The 20786-nt window shown below is 43.7% G+C and overlaps 1 protein-coding gene across 2 annotated transcripts in view; it reads right to left on the bottom strand.

Moving 5' to 3' along the window:
- The window catches only part of LOC133344219 (laminin subunit alpha-1-like), a 144982-nt gene extending 124507 nt beyond the window's left edge, over window positions 1-20475 (bottom strand). For both annotated transcript variants that reach the window (XM_061554270.1, XM_061554271.1), the window contains exon 1: window positions 20357-20475. In XM_061554270.1, the coding sequence (XP_061410254.1) occupies window positions 20357-20447 (91 nt within the window). In that variant the 5' untranslated portion in view covers window positions 20448-20475. The remainder of the gene's footprint in view (window positions 1-20356) is intronic.
- Window positions 20476-20786: the final 311 nt, after the last annotated feature.

Genomic DNA, 20786 nt, shown 5'->3' with positions numbered 1-20786 from the left:
AATGAAAGGGTAGCAGCTCATGCTTTATACTCCTGCTTGGAATGGCACTAAAGAGTGCACGGGCATGTGACTTCTAAAACCATCAGCAACAATTATCCACCTTCCCCCACCCTCGCCCCAGCGAGATTAAACCGCTGTGGATGGGAATTGTGGTTCGTACCAATAATTCTAAAAGAAAAATGATGATCTGCAATCATGTATGCAGTATTAAGGCTCTTAATGATGATCAGAGGTAACTGTTCAGTTGCGCCCCAGCTTCTTATAGATATATTCGGTTTATATGGCCGTTGATTTTTAAGAATAATGTGGTAGAAAGTTGCGATGTTGTGCTCATCCCCAGGTATTGCACCTGTTCTCCAATCCTCAGCTTCCAGATGCAGAACGGGTAACTTAATTGAAGCTAAAACGAGGCCAGCTGCATGCAGTAATTTGGTAATGGTCAATTCCCTGTGGTCCTCAGCGTCTCAAATTCCCATCCTATGGTTACACATGTATTAACCCCTACACTCAAAGACCCACGCGGTCCTCACACACACACACTTACACAAACACCCCCCGATGTAGCCTCAACAGACGTTGGGAGCAAGTGCTCTTAGCAAGCAGCGCCGATGAAAGTTGGCATGGTACACGAGGGGGTGGGTTACTAAAACCACACCTGGCCGCCTTTGTATCCAGAGTGGCGATGTTTACACAGCACATCAAGTACTCATTTGAGGCCGAGTCGACCAAGGGGAGGCCCAGGACCGTTTCAGAAAATGTATGCATGTGGAACTTCTTTCGCACCGTACGTAGTCAACCGTGTTTATCAGACGTGCGCGGGAAGGACAAAGTAAACACAAAATGAAAAAGATTATCGTCACTGGTGTTGACCATGATCGGGAATCGAACTTGGGCCACCAGGTTAGTAGCGCAGCGCGATAACCGTTGGACAACCGCTACCCACACTCATACATACACACTCAAAAACCACAAAAACACATCACCTCTAAAACTATGACCCACTCTGCCGGAAATCACTGATCCTGGCTATGGCATGCATGACCGCTGCCATACAATCATTCACATGTTGACATTTATACTCGGCAGCGTGGACGGAATGATACCTTGCTGTGTTCATAAGCAGAGGGCAGGATAATGCTGCACACTGAAGACGACATTGAGTTGTTTTTGCTTTGAAAAATTAAATAAATGAAGAGAGAACTTTAACAAAAACAAACTTTCACAAAATAAGGCCCATGCAGAAAGCTTCCTCCAAGGATTTACGGTTGATGAAGTCCATTTATAGCTCATGTAGGGACCGGTGAATAGATGAATGTAGGTTTTTGCAGTGGCGGTGTGGTTACCATGGAGACTGGCTTTTGTACTCATGGCTAGCTCATGTCCCACATACAACAGGCCACAACTTAAAACGCTTAAAAAAATTTACTTGCTACCTCCTATAGACAACTCAAAAAAAGTCATTTGGTCAAATATTTACCTGATGGCATATTTAAAAATTTTTTTTTTACATTTTTTACGATATAAGGTCCACTGAGCTATGTATATTTTTTTTAGAAGCGACCTGGCCACAAATGATAGATCAACAAAGTGGCTTATCAATGTGGAAATGTATATCGGTCAAATACTCCTAAACGCATGTTTATAAATGTGGAGGGAAAAACTGGAGGACCCAGAGAAAAATCCATGCCGACCACGAGCAGAACACACAATATAATGGTTAGATACACCCAAACCATCATCACCCGTCATGATCAATCCACTGCTGGATGAAGGCCTCCCTAAGCTGCAGCCATCTCTAACGCCGGTGCGATGCAACAACGACAACAACAACAACTCACCTACCTAGCACCTGTGTATGTGAGCCGAGCTCCTCGATCCATCTCTGCTGTCGATGTTTTCTCCGGTGCATCTCCACCCTTAGCTGTCACTAATGACCAACAAATTAAAAATCCAATTTTGCCTCGCCGTATTGTGTGAATGTATGTAGAACTTATTCTGCACTGTGCATAGCCAACCGTGCTTTTTTTGTGGTGTTCCACTACACGTACATAAACACACGCGCGCACATGCACACACTCGTGTACAGAAACACGTGCGTGCATTTACATAGACACGTGTATGTTCACTCGTATGTGTGTGTGTGTATCAGTTTAGTGGAATGCAAAAAAAGCACGGTGGTAATTGCCCTAATAGACTACGAAATGGCATTCAACTCAGTGGAAATTGATGTCCTTATACAAGTCATGGCAAACAGACGTCATAATAAAACTTGAATATGATGATGAATAATACAAACCATTTACAACAATGCAACGGTTACACCGAGATAAAATGAAGGCAGTCCCAACATATATATTTTCATGGGAGTTAGACGCCAGTTATTCACAGGAACATTAGAAACTGTTGTCTGAAATTTGGATTGGAGAAACAAAGGACATAGCAATATATAGACAGAAAAAAAAAATCACTCTCAAATTTGCTGACGATTCACTGCAACATCCATTGGGAGTGAAAGACAGGAAATGTTAGAGGAACTGAACAAAGAAGGCTGAAACTACTGAACAGAGAAGGTTGCAAAAGTTGTGCTGAAGACGAATGCAAGCAAAATAAATATCATGTAAAAAAAATCAAGTTCCCTATATCATTTGATATATTTGTTAGAGGGACACAATATGTAATATAAAAATACCATTATATCACTGTGCCCACACATGCTTTCTCTAACAATATAAATAATAATTACAACTCAGTCTTTTGTCAATCCACCATTGGATGAAGCCTTCAAGCAATCCCAACCATGACTGACACATAATTGCAAGGGGATTGTGCTTGGCTATATTTCACCATGATGGTCGTGCTGGTTGTTGAAAAGGCGGGGGGGGAGGTCCAAAATGGTTTGCCACTCGTGTTAGCCAGGAATCGAACTCATGTCGGAGGGTTCAAAGTGAATTGCTCCTGCGCCAAGCATGATACGAGCGTGTGCCGAAGTGAAAACTGCGAAAGTTACAGCTCACACCGAGTGTTGCAAAAATCAGCAAAGCCTCATATTTCCAATGATAAGATCAGTGGAATAATAGCGCACTTCACTGCCTGGTTATTATTGCCACTATCAAAAGCAACGCATGTGCCCATTCAGACCGCAAATAGGTAGATGTCAATACCTACTGTCTCCTGTGTCTGTCAGGCAGTTCAGGGACTTAATACTGGATCTTGAAAACATCAAGCCTGAACCTGTACGCAGTTGAAAGTCGTTCTTATAAAAAAAAAACGGGGCCTGTGTTTTTTTTTTGCTGAACAGTTCATGGCAACGTTTGCCTGAAGACCAGGGGACACGTGTTTTCTCTGCACACATTTTATCTTCAACGGATCACCAGCTCTGCGAGCACAAGCCACAATGCAGCCCATCAAATAACCAGTGCGCACTGGGATTCCACGTACGTGTCTATGCCCACATGTATGTGTGCCCCCTGCACCGGTTTCCCCAGGATTGTTCTCTTGTCGAGAAGGCTGCTCTCCTTCTAGATCTGAAGCTTTCGTGACTGCAAGGATTCATATTCTTAGGTTTTTTTCGGTAAAGTCACGTAGGTAAAACATTTTAATTAATAAAAGTAAAATAAAAATAAAATAAAAATCACGACGTTTCGGAAGCTTGTGTTGCCTCCGAAACGTCGTGATTTTTACTTTATTTTTATTTTACTTTTATTAATTTTATTTTTTTACCTACATGACTTTACTGAAAAAAACCTAAGAATATGAATAGGCTGCTCTCCTGGCTAATCTGCAAGTCTTGTCAGGACATTAAAAGGCCTGGGTTATTTTTGTCAAGTTCAGTAATAATAATACTACTCCACTCAAAATTAAACACTTGCAATTCACCCCTCTTCCAGTATTGTGGGATTATTCTTATTCCCATTATATGTTAGTCCCACGGGCCAAATCAGAAATTGTTACCACCTAAAGTAGCAACACTTTGGTTTTAGCCATGTTTGGAAGAAGCCTTGTATGGAGTATTTTTATGGCTTGAAAACTCATTTCTCAATAACTGCTTTTGGTGTTTAGCTTGTTGTCCTTCCCCCCGCACCTCCGATTAGCACGGTTGGCTACGTACGATGCGAAATAACTTCAACGCTCATTTAAAATGGTTTCCAGATAATGCACTGGTATTGTCCACATACAGACATTGGAACCACTCAAGCTATGCCACGTCCGATGGTAACGACAAGTGATATATCTGGTCTGCGCTCATGCATGGTGTCCCAGGTTGTGTACCCCCAGAGGAGGCAAGCATATTCTGACCTCAACTCAGATTAATTTTACAAAACTCTTAAAAACAACGTATCAACCCTTTAAATAAAATGTTTGTATCACGTGGAAAAATCTAACGGGGGAAAAATACGTTTTTTTTGTTACTGAACTCTGAACGGATATATAACATGGTATTTCAATGTGTAAGGGTTCCAAAAAAAAAACTTGTTAAATTAATTCATGATTTCCCAAGTTTTTCTGGGAAATCTGGCAAACGTACATCCAGATGTGCGTCAACGCAGTATTCTGCACCCATCATGTCAACACAAGAAACCACAAATGTAAATATATCATAGCGCTCGTAAATTTGTGGTGGCATTTTTCTCAGGAAATCCACATACCTGACTGATCTATAAGATACAATATATGCAAAAGTCACTGTGCAAATCTTTACAAAACTTTTGGCTCTACAGCATAGCTGCAAGCCTTCAATTACCCTTTGGTTCTTTCGGCAAAGTCACGTGACTTTACCGAAAGAACCAAAGAGTATGGATTCCTGCAGTCACGAAAGCTTCAAATCAAGCCTTCAATTGCTTTGCTCATGTCATTGCTGGCAGAACACACCGCAGACGTGTGTGTTGTTCCTCCCCTTTGAGCTCATCAATACGGTACAGCTGCACTGCAGCCACCAGGAATCACAAACGGGCTGCTGTGTAAGCATTTTTAACATTCCTGAGGTCTTGATCAGCACCCGGTGGGTCTGCCTGATGAGGCCCGATCACTCAAAGCAGCGTCTAGTTGGACCATTACCCATAAAGCACTGCTGAAATGATTCTCGTTAGAAGTTAAGCTCCGTCTTTTTTTTACTTTCACAGTTTTTTTCGTAATAATTGCTGTTAAATGTACTATGTTGGATGTTGCTGACTGTCGAACAATTCTTAACTGATGTAGGTTAATTTGCATGTGGATTGTTATTTCTTTGTGACCTAGGCAGGCCTTCCTAAAAAAATATATACGGTATATGTATGGTCTTAATCTGTTCACACCTGGTTAAAATAGAGAACTGATGGTGGGTGATGATGACGACATGTATTGTTCTCCTCATTTGTTTTCATACTATGCATTTGCTAAATTAAATCAACCAATTAAGTGCAACAAATTTACAATATATACCTTCATGTAAATAGCAACAAGTGTTTATTTTTAGAACACAATGCTGCACCCGTTCCCTATTTTAATAAATGTTCTACGTGTCTCAGTCAAATGTGCCCCTCGGCACGAAACCTAACTTACTCCACTCAATAAACGACACTGCCCCATAACGTGGGTCACATTTGGAGCGTGTGCAGAGTTGCTCTTTGGCACACGTGACAAATGCATGTAATGCGTGTTTCACTGCTAGGGCTATGTAGTTATTCGTCTTCTGTGCTGCAGCTAAGGTTCTATCGTTTTCTGAAAACCAGAGACGTTAGCAATTCACATTCTCAAACCATCCTGCTGACCTCCCTCCCCCCACAGTGGCCAGCCATGAAGATGAACGGGCTGGGGGAAGGGAGGCATGGGTGTCACAGTTCACAATGCTGATATTCAAATGAAGGTTGCAAGGCACATATGTGCCTTGTGTGCGCTTTGTGGCTGTGTACTCCGGTGCGTGCCAAGTCAACAGACATCTCTATTTATTTTGTGGCTAAACGTGACAGTTGGACAAATGATCAAAGCCGTGAACTTTAGATCTGTGTACTATTTTTTTAGGTCAGTTCTTTATTCTGCTAAGAATAAAGGCTCTGGAATGTGATGATGATGGATTTGAGTGGCTACTGTAAAATGCTGCACACACTGTGGTTATACTGGAATATAACACCATGTAGATACAATACATATTTGATGCAATCTTGATAATGTATTGTAACCACTGAATCTATGTTAATAAACCTTTCACTGTCTCTTCACAAAAAATAAAGTATATGTTTTAACACAACGCATTGGCCACACATCCCTCTGTGAGTATGTATACATGTTGAACTTCTTTTGCACCGTATGTAATCAACCGTGCTAATCAGAGTGCATCTTACCAGCAACATTGGTTCAAAACAACAAACAAAGGACTTCTAGATTTGAAGCTATTTTTTACCGTACGTGACTTTACCGAAAAAAACCTAGGAAAACAAAGGACTTGTTTCGATATCCATAGCAGTAGAGCGAGGCATGGTTGAACCAATCCTGGTGAAGGTCCATAACGTTTATTGGCAAGGATCCTTTCTGTAAAAAAAATGGGTCCTAGTTTAACACAAAAAATAACTCGAAATAATCATCAAGAGTCGTTGTGGAGAATGCTCCGAGCAAACTATAGATAATGCCTCCTCCCCGTATGTCTCTCCACACAGGTGTTATTAATTTGTTATTTAACTTTCTCCACGATGAAACTTCCTGATTACTTTGAGATCCATGTTAGCCCATTTTATCCAGCACATCAATGTCCAGAGGACTATCAGTTAACCTGGGCTTCTGAGACCATCGTTGATTCATGGGGCATGTCTGGTTCTGCGTGAAGCAATGTCTATGTTCCCAGTAACAGGAAAAAGGTTGGTTTGCCAGACAACAATCAGACGGATGCAACTTTTTCCCGTGAGCACAGCCAGACATAATTGAACAACCGGCAAACCTCAAGTATCTTAGCTCTCCTTGTGTGGTTTCTCATTATATGAATCACCACTTTTTGTTACTTACTCAGCTGGTTGGGCATTGCAAGCGAAGAATATCTGACCAGTCAGCAAAATTGGTCTGAAAGAGAACTGCAAGGAATGTTTACAGGTAGAGTGGTGCGCTGCAGTGAAATCAAACACTACACATTTCACGTAATCCCATTAAGGTATTGCATTAGCTGTTACCCAACAAATATCGTGAACAGCAGTCCTCATCTCCAATAAATTACAGTTGTGTGCCCTGGCATCGCTCACGAGCCCCACGCAACCACAGAGGGACTGAAAAATAAAGGCGACCACGAAAAAAAGAATCACAAAATGACTCTTTCTTTAAAAAGAAAAGGTTGAGAATTTTGACATGAAAAAGCACAAGCAGCCATCGGTCTTGCAAAGATCAGATTTAATAATAATGGGGACAATGTAATTCCTAATGGCATTCGAGCCAAAAAACGGTTAAGCAGTAGCGCTTGTGCCAACCCACACAACCAGTACCTCTGTATCTAGATAGGCCACAAGAGTGTGGTCCCTAGCTAACAGTCACAGTAGAACAAGCCATCGCTCGCTCAGTGTCTGCAGGCTTTAAAAAAAAATGTCGTAAATGTCTTGACTGCTGCAATTTCTTCAAAAACCGAAAATGGTACATGTGGAATCAATCCAGCCTACAAACCACAACGCACCCCCCCCCCCCCACACTTTCATACGGAGAAACCAAAAAGTTATATTCTTTGAATCATAAAATTAAACAATGTCATTGTTTGTTAGTCTGGAAATGCATATTACATAAATATTTATTAGGATATATTTAGGCCCAGTTATTTTTGTTAAATTACCCGACTGTGTTGCAAGTGTCTGGACACGTAAGTGTTTAGACTAACACATACATAGGTAGGCCGAGTGCATTTTTCCACGATTTGAGTCCAATTTAGAACGATCGTAAAAATTATGGTGTGCAGCTGTTTCAACCCAGACTGTATCAGCTGAAGGGGGTCGTGCCTGGATTTCTCCGAGGAAGCGGTATGAGGATTCTTAAGGCCCCGGTACAATTACCGTGAAACCTCTTTAAATGATGTTTTTTTTTCTTTTTACTAATGTTATCACGATTGTGTCATGTCATGACACCTATAGCTCTCAGAGCATGTGCATCATCCCGCGTTAGTGGAAGGAGATATCACAGAAGGGCTTTCGAGGCCCCTTGCAAGTGGCTTCTAATTCAAAACACTTGTGGATAACACTTCCCACCCAATACTTGCTACACAGCCAAGTGCGCATCGCGTGGCAGTCAAGCCGATTCGTCGCGATGCCACGAAAGCCTCGTTAAATACAGGCGATGGCATTAAAAAGACACACGCACGTTGAATCAGCTTGGTCATCTTCATTCATTTGCAAAGAAGACAATGTTGTGGGCATTCTGAAACAAGCAGGTACTGTAAAGGACAGAGCACACTTGTTTGGACACCCATGCCACATTTTGTTCAATTCATAATATTGCATATTCTTAGGTTTTTTCGGTGAAGTCAAGTAGGTAAAAATTTTAAATTATAAAAGTAAAATAAAAATAAAATAAAAATCACGACGTTTCGGAGGCAACACAAGCTTCCGTCTTCAGGTGGAACCGTGTTGCCTCCGAAACGTCGTGATTTTTATTTCATTTTATTTTACTTTTATAATTTTAATTTTTTATCTACGTGACTTTACCGAAAAACCTAAGAATATGAATCATTGCAGTCACAAAAGCTTCAAATCTAGAATTCATAATATTGCATTTCAGCTTCTGCTAATGCTCTGTGAAATATATATGCTGCACGTCCTGTTGTCTTTGGGATGGTTGTGTCTTGCTGGACAATAACTTGCAACGTTAAAAAAGTTCGAGCCAGAGATCGCCGAGGAAGATTGCAAAGTCAAAATGACTGCGCAAACATCAGCACCAATAACTCAAGGATAATCATTAACAAATGTTTTGTGAACTCCTGTAAATACAGCATTGCAATGGTCAAACAAATGCTTAGTGTCCATAAATGCTTCCCTTATTTTCAGTAAACAGAAGCGATTGTTACGTGACTTCTGAATACAAGATTTGGACCAGTCGGTGTGGTTTTTTTTCCTCCTCGGAGATTATTGCCTGAAGTTCACTTGCTATAAAGTAACATCATGTTTCTTCTTGGTTCTTTCGGTAAAGTCACGTAGAATGGAAATAATAAAATAATAAAAATATAACATAATAAAATCATTCTCACGACGTTTCGGCCACAACGCAAGCAGCCGTCCTCAGGTGAAGAATAGGTCTGTCGAGAAGAATAGGTCTGTCGAGAAGACAGACCTATTCTTCACCTGAGGACGGCTGCTTGCGTTGTGGCCGAAACGTCGTGAGAATTATTTTATTATGTTTTATTCTTATTATTTTATTATTTCCATTCTACGTGACTTTACCGAAAGAACCAAGAAGATGAATCCCTGCAGTCACGAAAGCTTTAAATCGAAATTTAACATCATTTTCTCGGTTACGTTTTCGTACACATGGCACAGCGTGCGGTCCTCTCCCTAATCCTGCCCTCGCCACCTTCAGCTAAAGGCCACCGGGAGGGGGGTCTATCACCAGCCGCTCCGAACGCGCGACCATTCGTTCTGAACCATTAAGCACCATTATTATAGAAATACTCCAGGCTCTCCTGTTCAAAAGCTCGCGATGTTGGTATGCACACACCCGACTGAATACACTGACAATTGACGAGATTTTGCGAACAAATGCACTTCTGCTGTTACATCACGGGAGACATTTTTGGCAGTATCGAATTATGAAAAATTAGAATCGGGTTTACCCTTTCTGGTAATAAAAACAGGAGGTCTTGATCTGAAGCTTTCGTGACTGCAGGAATCCATAATCTGGTTCTTTCGGTAAAGTCACGTGGGTAGAAAATAATAATAAAAGAAAACACGACGTTTCGGTCGCAACACAAGCGTCCGTCTTCAGGTGAAAAATGATCTGCTGTTGTGGCTTTTTATATCTACGTGACTTTTCCGATAGAACCAGAAAACAGGAGGTGTTAAGATGTTCAAACCCTAAATAGATGCCTTTTGCAAGGAATCAAGTCTGCATTAACCACACAGAGTACTTGTGGTGAACATGCAAACAAATACGTTTGGAAAGGGTAAAACGTATTCTCATGTTTCATAACCGTTGGTATGATGAATAATATAGGAGTCTAACTAGTACTGTTGCTGTTCCTACGAGGTACACCAACTTTCTGGGTCACTTGTAGACTTGTAGCGCTATAAATAGAACTTGTGTTTTGACTTGCATAAATTCACATAATGTCACGCATTCCTCTCCACAGCAGTTATTCTGTATAACAAAATGTAACGTTCTATGCAAATGCTGCTCATTGCTCAAACGGCCATTAGAGGCTTCTGCATTCATCATAACGTTAGACACAAAAACTCTTGAGTCAAATCGTGACCGCAAAAAATAACACAAAAATAATCAAATGACCAGGTAGGTGAATGGCTACGAGCCTAGTCTGTATGTAACAGAGTAAATGTGTGTGCCGCCTTGCAGGGGCGTGTCGACAACAGAGAAGTTAACATCAGCTTCCATCAGTCTCAAAATCAACAAGGCCATCCGTGTACGTCTATGATGACACGGACATGCCATACCGCTAAATCCTATTTTCGGCCAAGTTGAAGTTTATGGCAGAGCAATATCTTCTTGGTTCTTTCGGTAAAGTCACGTAGAAGGGAAGTAATAAAATAATAAAAATAAAACATAATAAAATTATTCTCACGACGTTTCGGCCACAACGCAAGCAGCCGTCCTCAGGTGAAGACCAGGTCCGTCGAGGCGACAGAGTCTGAATGAAACAGCACACGAGCTTGGAGCATATATATAAGCTGGGCGCCTTGACAAAGGAATTTGCATATCAAGAGGAATTTAGCATAGTTATGGGAAATGCAGGAATGTGATTAGTACTACATATGCATGTGCATTATGCATGCGGTTGCAGAGCAATAGTTAACAGAAATATCGCCGGCTTTGCCTCTCTTCTTCGAAGACACTGTTATCACCCACCGACTGCATCAGAGAATCTACAGGCCTACGCGCGCATCTCCTGCGCGAATGGGGGAATTCAAGACGAACCACAGTCGTGTGATGAAGGCCGCTGTGCGAACCAAACTACGGACCGTAAGGCATCGAACTGCAGTCTGCAGCCCTCCAATGGAGGAGGAACGTCCAAACGACAGCACCTCTCTCTCTCACGAAGGCCCTCTTGTCAGGGCCAGCAGAGCTCAACGTCGGCGTTTCGCTCCCTAGCATATTACTGAAGATCGTCGTTTCATAACAATACGGGGTGGGGGGACGAAAAAAACAAGATTCCAAGATCAGTTGTGTAGAGGGCGGATTGCGAGGCTGGGGTCGTTAGTTGGGGGGGGGGGAGGGGGGGTGTTTGCGTTGAGATGAAAAGTGACACTAACCGATTTGACATGCTTGACAGCAGGCGGGACACGCGATACGCAAGGTACCGCGTGAAACACTATTCCCGCGATGGACTTTCTTCCAGTGAGCGTTTGCCGAGAGCACGCCGGTTACAGTGATATCATCGCAGCAATGAACGAGCGATCAACAGTGCATGCCGTTGCACTTCACTGTTAATGCTCACGTGTAATGAGTTGTGAGAGGAGCGGTGGGTGCAGTGTTTGGAACACTGCCCGAGGAACACAAGACAAGGCGAGTTTGATTCCTGGCCATGGCTCTAACATCAGTGGCAAGCGGTATCCAAACTGATCATGGCCACCGATTTTGCCAACCCACGTTGACTGGGGGTGGCGAATTGTGGTCTAAATAACCAACACGACTGACACGGGGTGTTGGGGGGAGCCATTCGTCCAGCGGTGCGTTGACAAAGGTCAGCACACGTGTAAAGTTGGTGTAACAAAAAGTGTCGGCCGTCTTAAAATTCCACATTTTTTGCAGCAAACGATTGCATTATAATCAATCCTGCGACGAAAGTAAGGGACGGTGATAACGGCAGCCACACCCATCCCGTGGGCCCCGTGGGCCTTGATGGGTGCTCTTCTCTTCTTTAGTGCTGCCTAACGGCGTGTGCGACTTCACGATGATATTGGTCCCGGTCTAGCACGGCGTGTAGAGTTTGTGCTGTTGTTAATTGTAGCCATGTTTTGATGTTACTGAGCCATGTCGTTTTTGGCCGTCCTGGTCGTTTTTTCCCGTCGATTTTCCTTCCAGAATTTGCTTTAATAGCTGCTATTTGTGGTCGTTTCGGGCAATGTGGCCGAGGTAGTAACACTTCCTGCTAATGATGGTCTTCAGCAGTTGCCTGTCAGTGCCCATATCTTGCAGAACTTGTGGTTGGGTGCTCGCTGAAAGCAATTGCCCCAACGGTCTGGTGAAGGAAATCGGCGGACCCTTGTCTCTGTACGTATCTGCAGAAATCTCACAGAGTAGAACTGCAAGTGGATCTACTGTACCGTATATGCGACCAGCATAAACGCAGTGTATATACCATCATATGCTTGTCATAATACGTCTAAGTGGTGCCATCGTTTGTTGGCCGCGTATTACAAAAACAAAGGTGGGCACGATGGGACAGAGAGTTTAAATGCATCAATGTCAATTGCTTGGCAATGTGCCAGGCTTGGAAGCAAGCGCATCGTTGTGTTATACGAAGTCTATTTTAAATTGTCCACATTCTTACGGTAGGTTTCCTATCCGTTAGTATCAATACAGAGTTGATTAGCATTTAACGACCCTACAGAAACAACTCGCACATTTGAAGGCGATGTGACCTCTGCATTTTCGCCGCAGCGGTGCTCACCACGCCTGGGTTACCAAATAAATATTGAATCACAAAATAAGACACCGCTGGCCAATATCCATTGAACTGTCATGGATAGAAGGGGTCGTGTAGAGAGAGACGGGATTGGGGGGAGGGGTACCACAAGGATAATGACAGTGACAAAGACAGGATCTCGCTCGGGTTATGGGAAGTTTCCATCGAAGTTGGCCACAGCGCCGCACAGGTAACACACAAAACAAGTAAACCCGTAAAAACAAAGTTTTTCACTCTAAATCCTTCATATGCGTGGCGGCTAGAGTCCTCTCGTCCTCTGGCTTGAGATGGCTGCCACCTATGGGTCAGATGATTGCCTGCCACCATTAAGCAATTGGAAATTAAATATAAAAAAAAAATCCTAAAAAGTGTAAAATTTTGGCAATTTTTTTCACGAAAATAAATTGTCACGCACAACGAGTCTGTGTGCAAAATGTCAGCTGGATTGGATCACGGGAAGTGGATTAAAAAACGACCGAAAGATTTGCACGGTCGTAAGCGCGCAAGCAAGCAAGCAAGTGAACTTAATATAAAGGATTAAAAAAAACAGCGAGTGCCGTTCACACTGTGGGAATACAGCACGTTGGAGTTGACACAGCGGACCAATGAACGTAGCAGCTCATGTCAAATTATATTAAAATGAGAAAAATTAAAGCGATCCGTTAGCTTGTAAGGAAATAATTTATCGAAATGGTACAATATATCGGCTTTGTGAACCATACCAAAGCACAACTTTTATAACTGGATAACTGAGAATAGATATAAAAATTATTCCGTAGTCTAAATAAACTCTGATGTCTATTCATGCGCGTGTACGTTTACTTTAAACTTTGTAGCTGCGCTACATTAGATAAGTGCGCGTCTGTGTGTGTGTGTGAGAATGTTTTATGCACATTCCAAACCCATGTGACCACGGATTTTTTTCTTCAACAAGAAGCTTATGGTTTATTGTAGATTACTAAAGTCTGCAACCAACACGGACTTGAGACACATCCTGCAATGGTTAATGCATTTCCAGATGTACCCTGCTCTTAAAGATGCTCCTATCTGCCCTTAAATGCTGGAACCCTCTCTCCCCATCCCACCCCTGACTATTACCATGATTGAGCTTTTCAAAACCGAATAAGTTAGAGCCAATGTTTCAGACAACCGAAGGTATTTTTAACGTCGATAACACTGGTTACCACACTTTTTCTGGCACAAGGTATTCCAACGGGTTTCAATGTAATTTTGGGGTGCTGATTCCAAATCTAGCATCAGTTTTTGTCTATCACATCAGGTTTTTGAGATATCAAATATTGCATTTTCAATAAAAACTGCAGAAGAAAATATTAAATAAATGCGGATATCTACATAAAATGATATTATAAACACACTATCCTAAACATACAGCACCATATTTTAACACTAAAGCAGTCACTGACTCGCAACAACTTGCATCATAAGTGACAGAGTTAATTTCGGGTAAAATCAATGAAAATGGGGTATGCCGATAGCATAAAAATTATGTGATAGAGCAAATCTGAGATCAGATTTAGAATCAGCACCCTGAAATTAGTCTAGAACAGCTGCAAAAGTCCAGGCCAGAAAAAAATGTTTTTTTGTTGTTGACAAGTGTTATTGAATCTTTTCACACGGGAAAAGCTCACGGGCACAACGCGAAAACGCTGCCACACATGGGGCCCATGCCGCTATTCAACAAGTCGGGTCGAGGGGGGGGGGGCGTTGGTAAATGATGTCACGTTGGTTGGGGGTTGGGGAGATGGCGGGTGGGGGGGGAGGCTGACGATACTCGCTGGGGTGGTACTGAGACGATGCCACCCACGTGAAGTAGACACGAGGACGTGACTTGTTTGTGGAGGCGTTGAAGTCGATGGGCGGCTCACTGTGAATGCGACGTCACTTTGTGTTGTGAGTTACGTATGCTGAACTTCTTTCGCACCGTACGTAGCCAACCGGGCTTTTAATCGAAGGTGCGGGGGGGGGGTGAGAAGGGTTCACAATCGAACAACGCCTCGTCCCGTTTCGGGATATTTGTGCGCGTTTTCAAGTTGTTGTTTTTTCTTCCTCCTGATGACGATCGCTTGTGTTGTGATCGAAACGTCGTAGTTGTTTTTTATTTTATTTTTATTAATCTGAACCCATATACGTGACTTCACCGAAAGACCCAAAGAACACGACGATTATATCTTCTTGGTTCTTTCGGTAAAGTCACGTAGAAGGGAAATAATAAAATAATAAAAATAAAACATAATAAAATAATTCTCACGGCGTTTCGGCCACAACGCAAGCAGCCGTCCCCAGGTGAAGACCAGGTCTGTCGGGGAGACAGATGAATCCCTGCAGTCACGAAAGCTTTAAATTTACGACGATTATAATTACCACACGCAAAGAGGAGGCGTGTTTGAATCCCTGCCACAGATTCCATGCCTCCGTTATCTGCTTTAATCGGCTGCGGCATTCCTCCAAATAATGAGCCAGGCCGTTCGTGTCGTGAGCGGCGTAAACAAGAGCGCGTTACCTTTTGAGTATCACTCGAAAGTTGTTTGTTTTGAAACAGCGAGAGAAGTGTGCTAAAATGACACATTTTGCGTTTTGCCGTTGAAATTAAACCAAAACGTCTCTTTACATTCCCTTAACAATGGGGGTGGGTGGGGGAGTTACATTTTTAGACTAAATTCGATTTCACTCCTCGGACTGCCAATGAGGGCAATGCTAGCCACCTTGCCTCAACCTCCACGGTAACCACCACCTCTGTCACCACAGCTGAACAGAAATCGCCAACGCTGCCACCACGTGATGCGACGCTCGAAACACGCTTTTGCTCTGTACCACGCGCTCGTCGACAGAGGTAGGCGAGGCGTCGTCAAATAAATAAATAAATACATAAATCCGCCGAAATCTTATCGTGCCGAAGATTGGCCACCTTGCATCTCAAGCCGACACTCAATCTGCTCTCTCCATCGGTGGTGGGAGCATCGATGTGGGGGGGGGGGGGGGTGGCCTCTATCTGCGCCGTGCATCGCGCACTACACGCTATTACAAAACATGCAGCACCCTGCCAAAAGAAACTTTAACTATGATTTGCTTGCAGTGACATACTACTCTTTAGGATATATATATCATACTTAGCCTTATTGGACATGCCAATAGGACATGTCAACGTTTTTTGTTACTATTTGTTTTCTCTCCACCATTATCACGGCACAATTGAAACTTTTATAATTTTATGTGCTGCCCGTTGTCAATCCGCACTGGATGACGGCTTCCCCTTCACCACGTCTGTCGACCACACTTCACAATGCTGGTGAGTGCAGGTTGATGAAGGGCATCCCCCCCCCCCACGTATGCCTCACCGAATGACGTTAGCCCCGAAGACGTGAGTCGATCGAACTCCAGTCACAATGTCCATAGCGGAGTAGGCCAACCGATGTGACGCCTCTCCAAACGGCCAAATGTTGTCCAAAGTTTTAATCCGCCGTCTCGTTGCATTTTCACGAGACACTTCACTTGACCGTCAAGAGGAAATCAGTGTTGGGCGACACTGAACACTGCCGTTTCATTATCAGCGTGTTAATTTAGCAGCTGTTGCATGCATTTGTTTGTGGGACGTTTGCTTTACAAACATTGCTGTTACGGGGCAAAAAAGCCACTTCAAAGAAAATCCATTAGGCTCCCCTTTGTACCAGCCAATGACACTTTATCTTAACACCCGCTCGATAATTGCATGGCTTTTGGGGAAGCAGAGGGTGTGGTCAGGTGGTGTGGGAAAAGCGAGCATTTTTTATTGCCCGTTTGGCGTCACTACCTGTGCCCGTAAAACCAATAACGGCAAGGGACGCGTGGAGTTTGTGCATAAACTGTAATGCAGTTAAAGCATTTTAATACCCCTTGACAGCCAAAATGAAATGCAATAAATACAGCTGCAGAGGCAAACGGTGAGATCCAAATGGGACACAACTGTCTTTTTTTCCAACCACAGAAATTCACCTTCTCAAATATGAACTTTAATTTACGGGCGCGCTGGCTCGCACGTTAATCTCCTGAGAGGCTTTTGACATCAAAGAGACAATGGTTCGACCGCCTTTGTTTACGATGTTCAAAATTGCCGATAGCAAAACTCAAAGCATCGTAAGCAAAAGCAGTACCACTCTATGTTCAATGTCAGCTTAGTCGGTTTCAAAAAGTGTGGAAGCAGCGGTGGTGCATTGGTTAGTGCAATGGTAACCTGAGTTTGATTTTCATCTATGGGTAACGGCAGTAGTGAGAGCAATCTTAACCAGTCCTGGGCCAAACCCACAATCTCTTCTGAGCGTTCTTCGTGGTGAAGTATGCTCAAACAAACGTGACTCGTACAACCGCTTGTGATTGCCGTAATCACCACACTTATGCCACCGGTAATTTATAATGCGAAATTAATACGTTGGGTACCATCTTCCTACAAACGTTTTGCCACGTACCCCAATCGCAATGACAAATCACTGCATTTTATGAAATACCAGAAAACAACAACATCAACATTCACCACCAGTTTCACAGAACAATGTACACAGCAACGCTTTCCAAGAACCTAACAAAAGGACATTCTCACCCCATGCTCCTCGCAAGCTCACTCGCCGGGTCTGTAAACACTGAACGCGTTCATCTTCTTGGTGTTTTCGGTAAAGTCACGTAGAATGGAAATAATAAAATAATTAAAATAAAACAATAAATCTCACGACGTTTCGGCCACAACGCAAGCAGCCGTCCTCAGGTCTGAGAACAGGTCATACTCTGAATTCTCGACAGACCTGTTCTCCACCTGAGGACGGCTGCTTGCGTTGTGGCCGAAACGTCGTGAGATTTATTGTTTCATTTGTATTATTTTATTATTTTAATTTTACGTGACTTTACCGAAAGAACCAAGAAGATGAATCCCTGCAGTCACGAAAGCTTTAAATCGAAACTGAACGCGTTGTTTTAGGAGTGCCTGTGCGCGCTATTACACCAAGCACAAACCCTGGCCCATACCCTGGCACTTCACGCTGCCGGGAGAATATCCTCCACTAGAGGGAGCACTGAAGCGCCCCTCTACAGGGTATTGGCAGGGCCGGGTTAAGGCGTGGGGGGCTTTAGGGGCTGCAAGCCCAGGGGCCTCCGCCAGCTGGAAGCCCTCCAGAGATGAAGTGAAAAGTCATTTCGTTTGTGAATGCTGAATTTTATTTATTGTTAGCCTTGTAAAAAATAAATTTTTATTAAACTTTGTTTTCCTTTTTAAAATAAATATTTTATTATGTTTTATTTTTATTATTTTATTATTTCCATTCTACGTGACTTTACCGAAAGAACCAAGAAGATTACTGGGGGCCTCACAGTAACTGTAACCCAGGGGCCTACACAATCTCAATCCGCCCCTGTGTATTTGCCTCCTCTTCGACGATCATACGACGTGGGAGATATCCACCCTTTACCCCACCAGACGCGACCAGCCGATTGAAGGTGGTCTACTCGTGTTTACTGCTGGGAATAGAGGGGGAAGGCCAGAGGGGATGTAAGAAAAACTTGTTCCCGTTGTTTAAACTGCCGGTCCAGTGAGCCAACTATTTCACCACATCAGCATCCCTTCGGTGAGTACGAAGCAAAAAAAGAATCAACAAAACGTAACTTTTTTAAAGTAGTCCGTACATTTCTCGCACGCCAATGAAAGTCACAAAATGCAGGCTACTCGTATTGCTTCACCGTCATGAATGACTATTTGATTTCATTACAGGCATCCCACTTGCTGCCGCCTCTAAGTTTTGTATGTATAGGGTGAAATGTTAATGTAAATGACGAAACTCGTTTGCCCCCCGGGGGCCAAGGGTTTCCTTCAGTAGCTTTAGAGAAGAAGAGAGATTAGGAGGCGGGAGAGGAGGGGCCTTCCCACGGTTTGGGGGTGGTGGGGGGGGGGGCACAGTGGGTACTGGTTGACTGGGTAGTGGGGGTTGTAGAGGGGGAGGGTGTGGGTGGGGATGGGGGTGTGGGTGGGGATGGGGGTGTGGGTGGGGATGGGGGTGTGGGTGGGGATGGAGGAATCTTTTGTCCAAAGTTAACAGAGGAACAGAGAAGGGCTCCTCGCTCCATGTAACATAAAAGTGCATTTCAAAAAGTGTCGATAACCAAAACTACATTTTTTTAAAGCCACGATGTTATCTTGGAAACGTTAATATATGTCACGTATTGCGTATGGTATCCGCTACATCAAGTAATTCTTACTTAAATATTCCAAATCCCACTTGTTCCCAATCCATCGATGAAGGAAGGCTGCCCACACCACAGCCTACCGGTAACGGGGTGTTTGACTTAACTTCACCACGCTAAGCATTGCGTGTTGGTGAAGGGATGGGTGGGGGAGGGTTGGTGGTGTGTGTGGGGGGGAGACAGGATGTCTCGTTAAGAAAGATGTGATAAGTCTTTTTTGTTTCTTCTTAAAGCGTAGGGGTTAAAATTAGACACACGCGGTAGGAGCGTGTTGTTTTGAAATCGACCAGAACTCTCTTCAAAAAACAAACCACGCATCTAAGAGGATTCAACAAAACGTGCCCCCGCGTTTGCGACTTAAACTCCGGTACGGGGCCCCGTTGCGGGAATACAGAGGATCATATTGTGCCCGTATAACAATATAAGAACTTGAGCCCAGAAATATTCCGGCTCTGTCCGTTCCTCCTCCCCATCGATCTTTTCTTTTTTAAATGCAGCGGCTGGTTAAACGAGGGAGCTAAAGCAAGTGTCTATTTGGAGCGCTCCTGCGAATACCTGAAAACCCCCATTTCCCTCCCCTCTGAAACCAAAACATTTCACAGGTACAGAGAGGTGCGGTGTTAAAACAAACAGATCGTACATCATTCGGTAACGCGAGCATTAGAGAATGAAAATAAACATTTGAAGACTCCTGCCGCTCCACTCACGGGGAAGACAAACGGCTTCTGGTACCCGTCTGTAAAAATATACTGAGAAAAGTTACAGATATCGCTCCTCTCTCTGTCGTGACTGTCAAATAGAAGCCGATACTTTATTTGCTTCACGTCCAATGAGTTTCCTTCACAATCGTACAAAACATGATTTTTTTTTAATACGAGTACACGGTTCATATTCTTGGGTCTTTCGGTACAGTCGGTAAAGTCACGTAGATAGGTTCAAAAAAACAATCTACGTTCAAAGAACCTATCTACCTATCTACTTGACTTTACCAAAAGACCCAAGAATATGAATCCCTGCAGTCACGAAAGCTTTAAGTCAAGATTACACGGCTATCTAATCAGTAGTTATACACAATTTCAACCATAGCAATGTCATAAACGATCATAAAAGTGGCGTCTATCGTAAAAATACAACCGTGTCCGATTAGTTTCAGCAACAAAAAAGACTCAAAAGACAACAAAGCAAAGGCTCGAACAAAACTCGGCAGCGCCTTTATCAGCGAGCAACGCCGCGCTCCTACTGCCGAAATTGTCTTCGTAGGGCCGTCACGTCTGGAAAGGGCCTGCTGTCTATGGTGGTGGCGGTGGAGGCTGCAGAGCAAGTGTAACGCTTGCGGGATGCCCTTACCTTTCTGCTGTGCTTGAGCGTTCGCCGAAAACGCAACAAGTGTTGCCCACAGCAGCAGCAGCAGCAACAGCCGCAGCACCATCATCGCCATCCTAGGCGCGGCGAGTAAATGCGCAATGAATGGGATCACAGCGCACGAAAACCCCGCTTCAAACGCTCACCCACCCACCCATCCACCTCCCCCATCCACCCCCTTCTTCTCCTCCTCCTTTGCCCTCCACTCCCTCCCACCCTCCAGCGACTCCGTCATCCGTCACATCGCCCGCAGCGCGGATTGACCATTGGCGTTGGGCACAGGGTGCATGGCAAACAACAACAAAAGGTGGTGGGGTTGGTGGTGGTGGTGGTTGTGGGTGGTGCGATGTTGGTCTCGCACGAGAGACAAATCGGTGGATTTGACGTTGGGCACAATACACAAACACGTGGACGT

This window comes from Lethenteron reissneri, chromosome 19, assembly GCF_015708825.2.
Source record: "Lethenteron reissneri isolate LAM-NWPU_2019-01 chromosome 19, ASM1570882v1, whole genome shotgun sequence".
Lineage (NCBI taxonomy): Eukaryota > Metazoa > Chordata > Hyperoartia > Petromyzontiformes > Petromyzontidae > Lethenteron > Lethenteron reissneri.
This window is presented reverse-complemented; position numbering and strand designations above follow the sequence as displayed.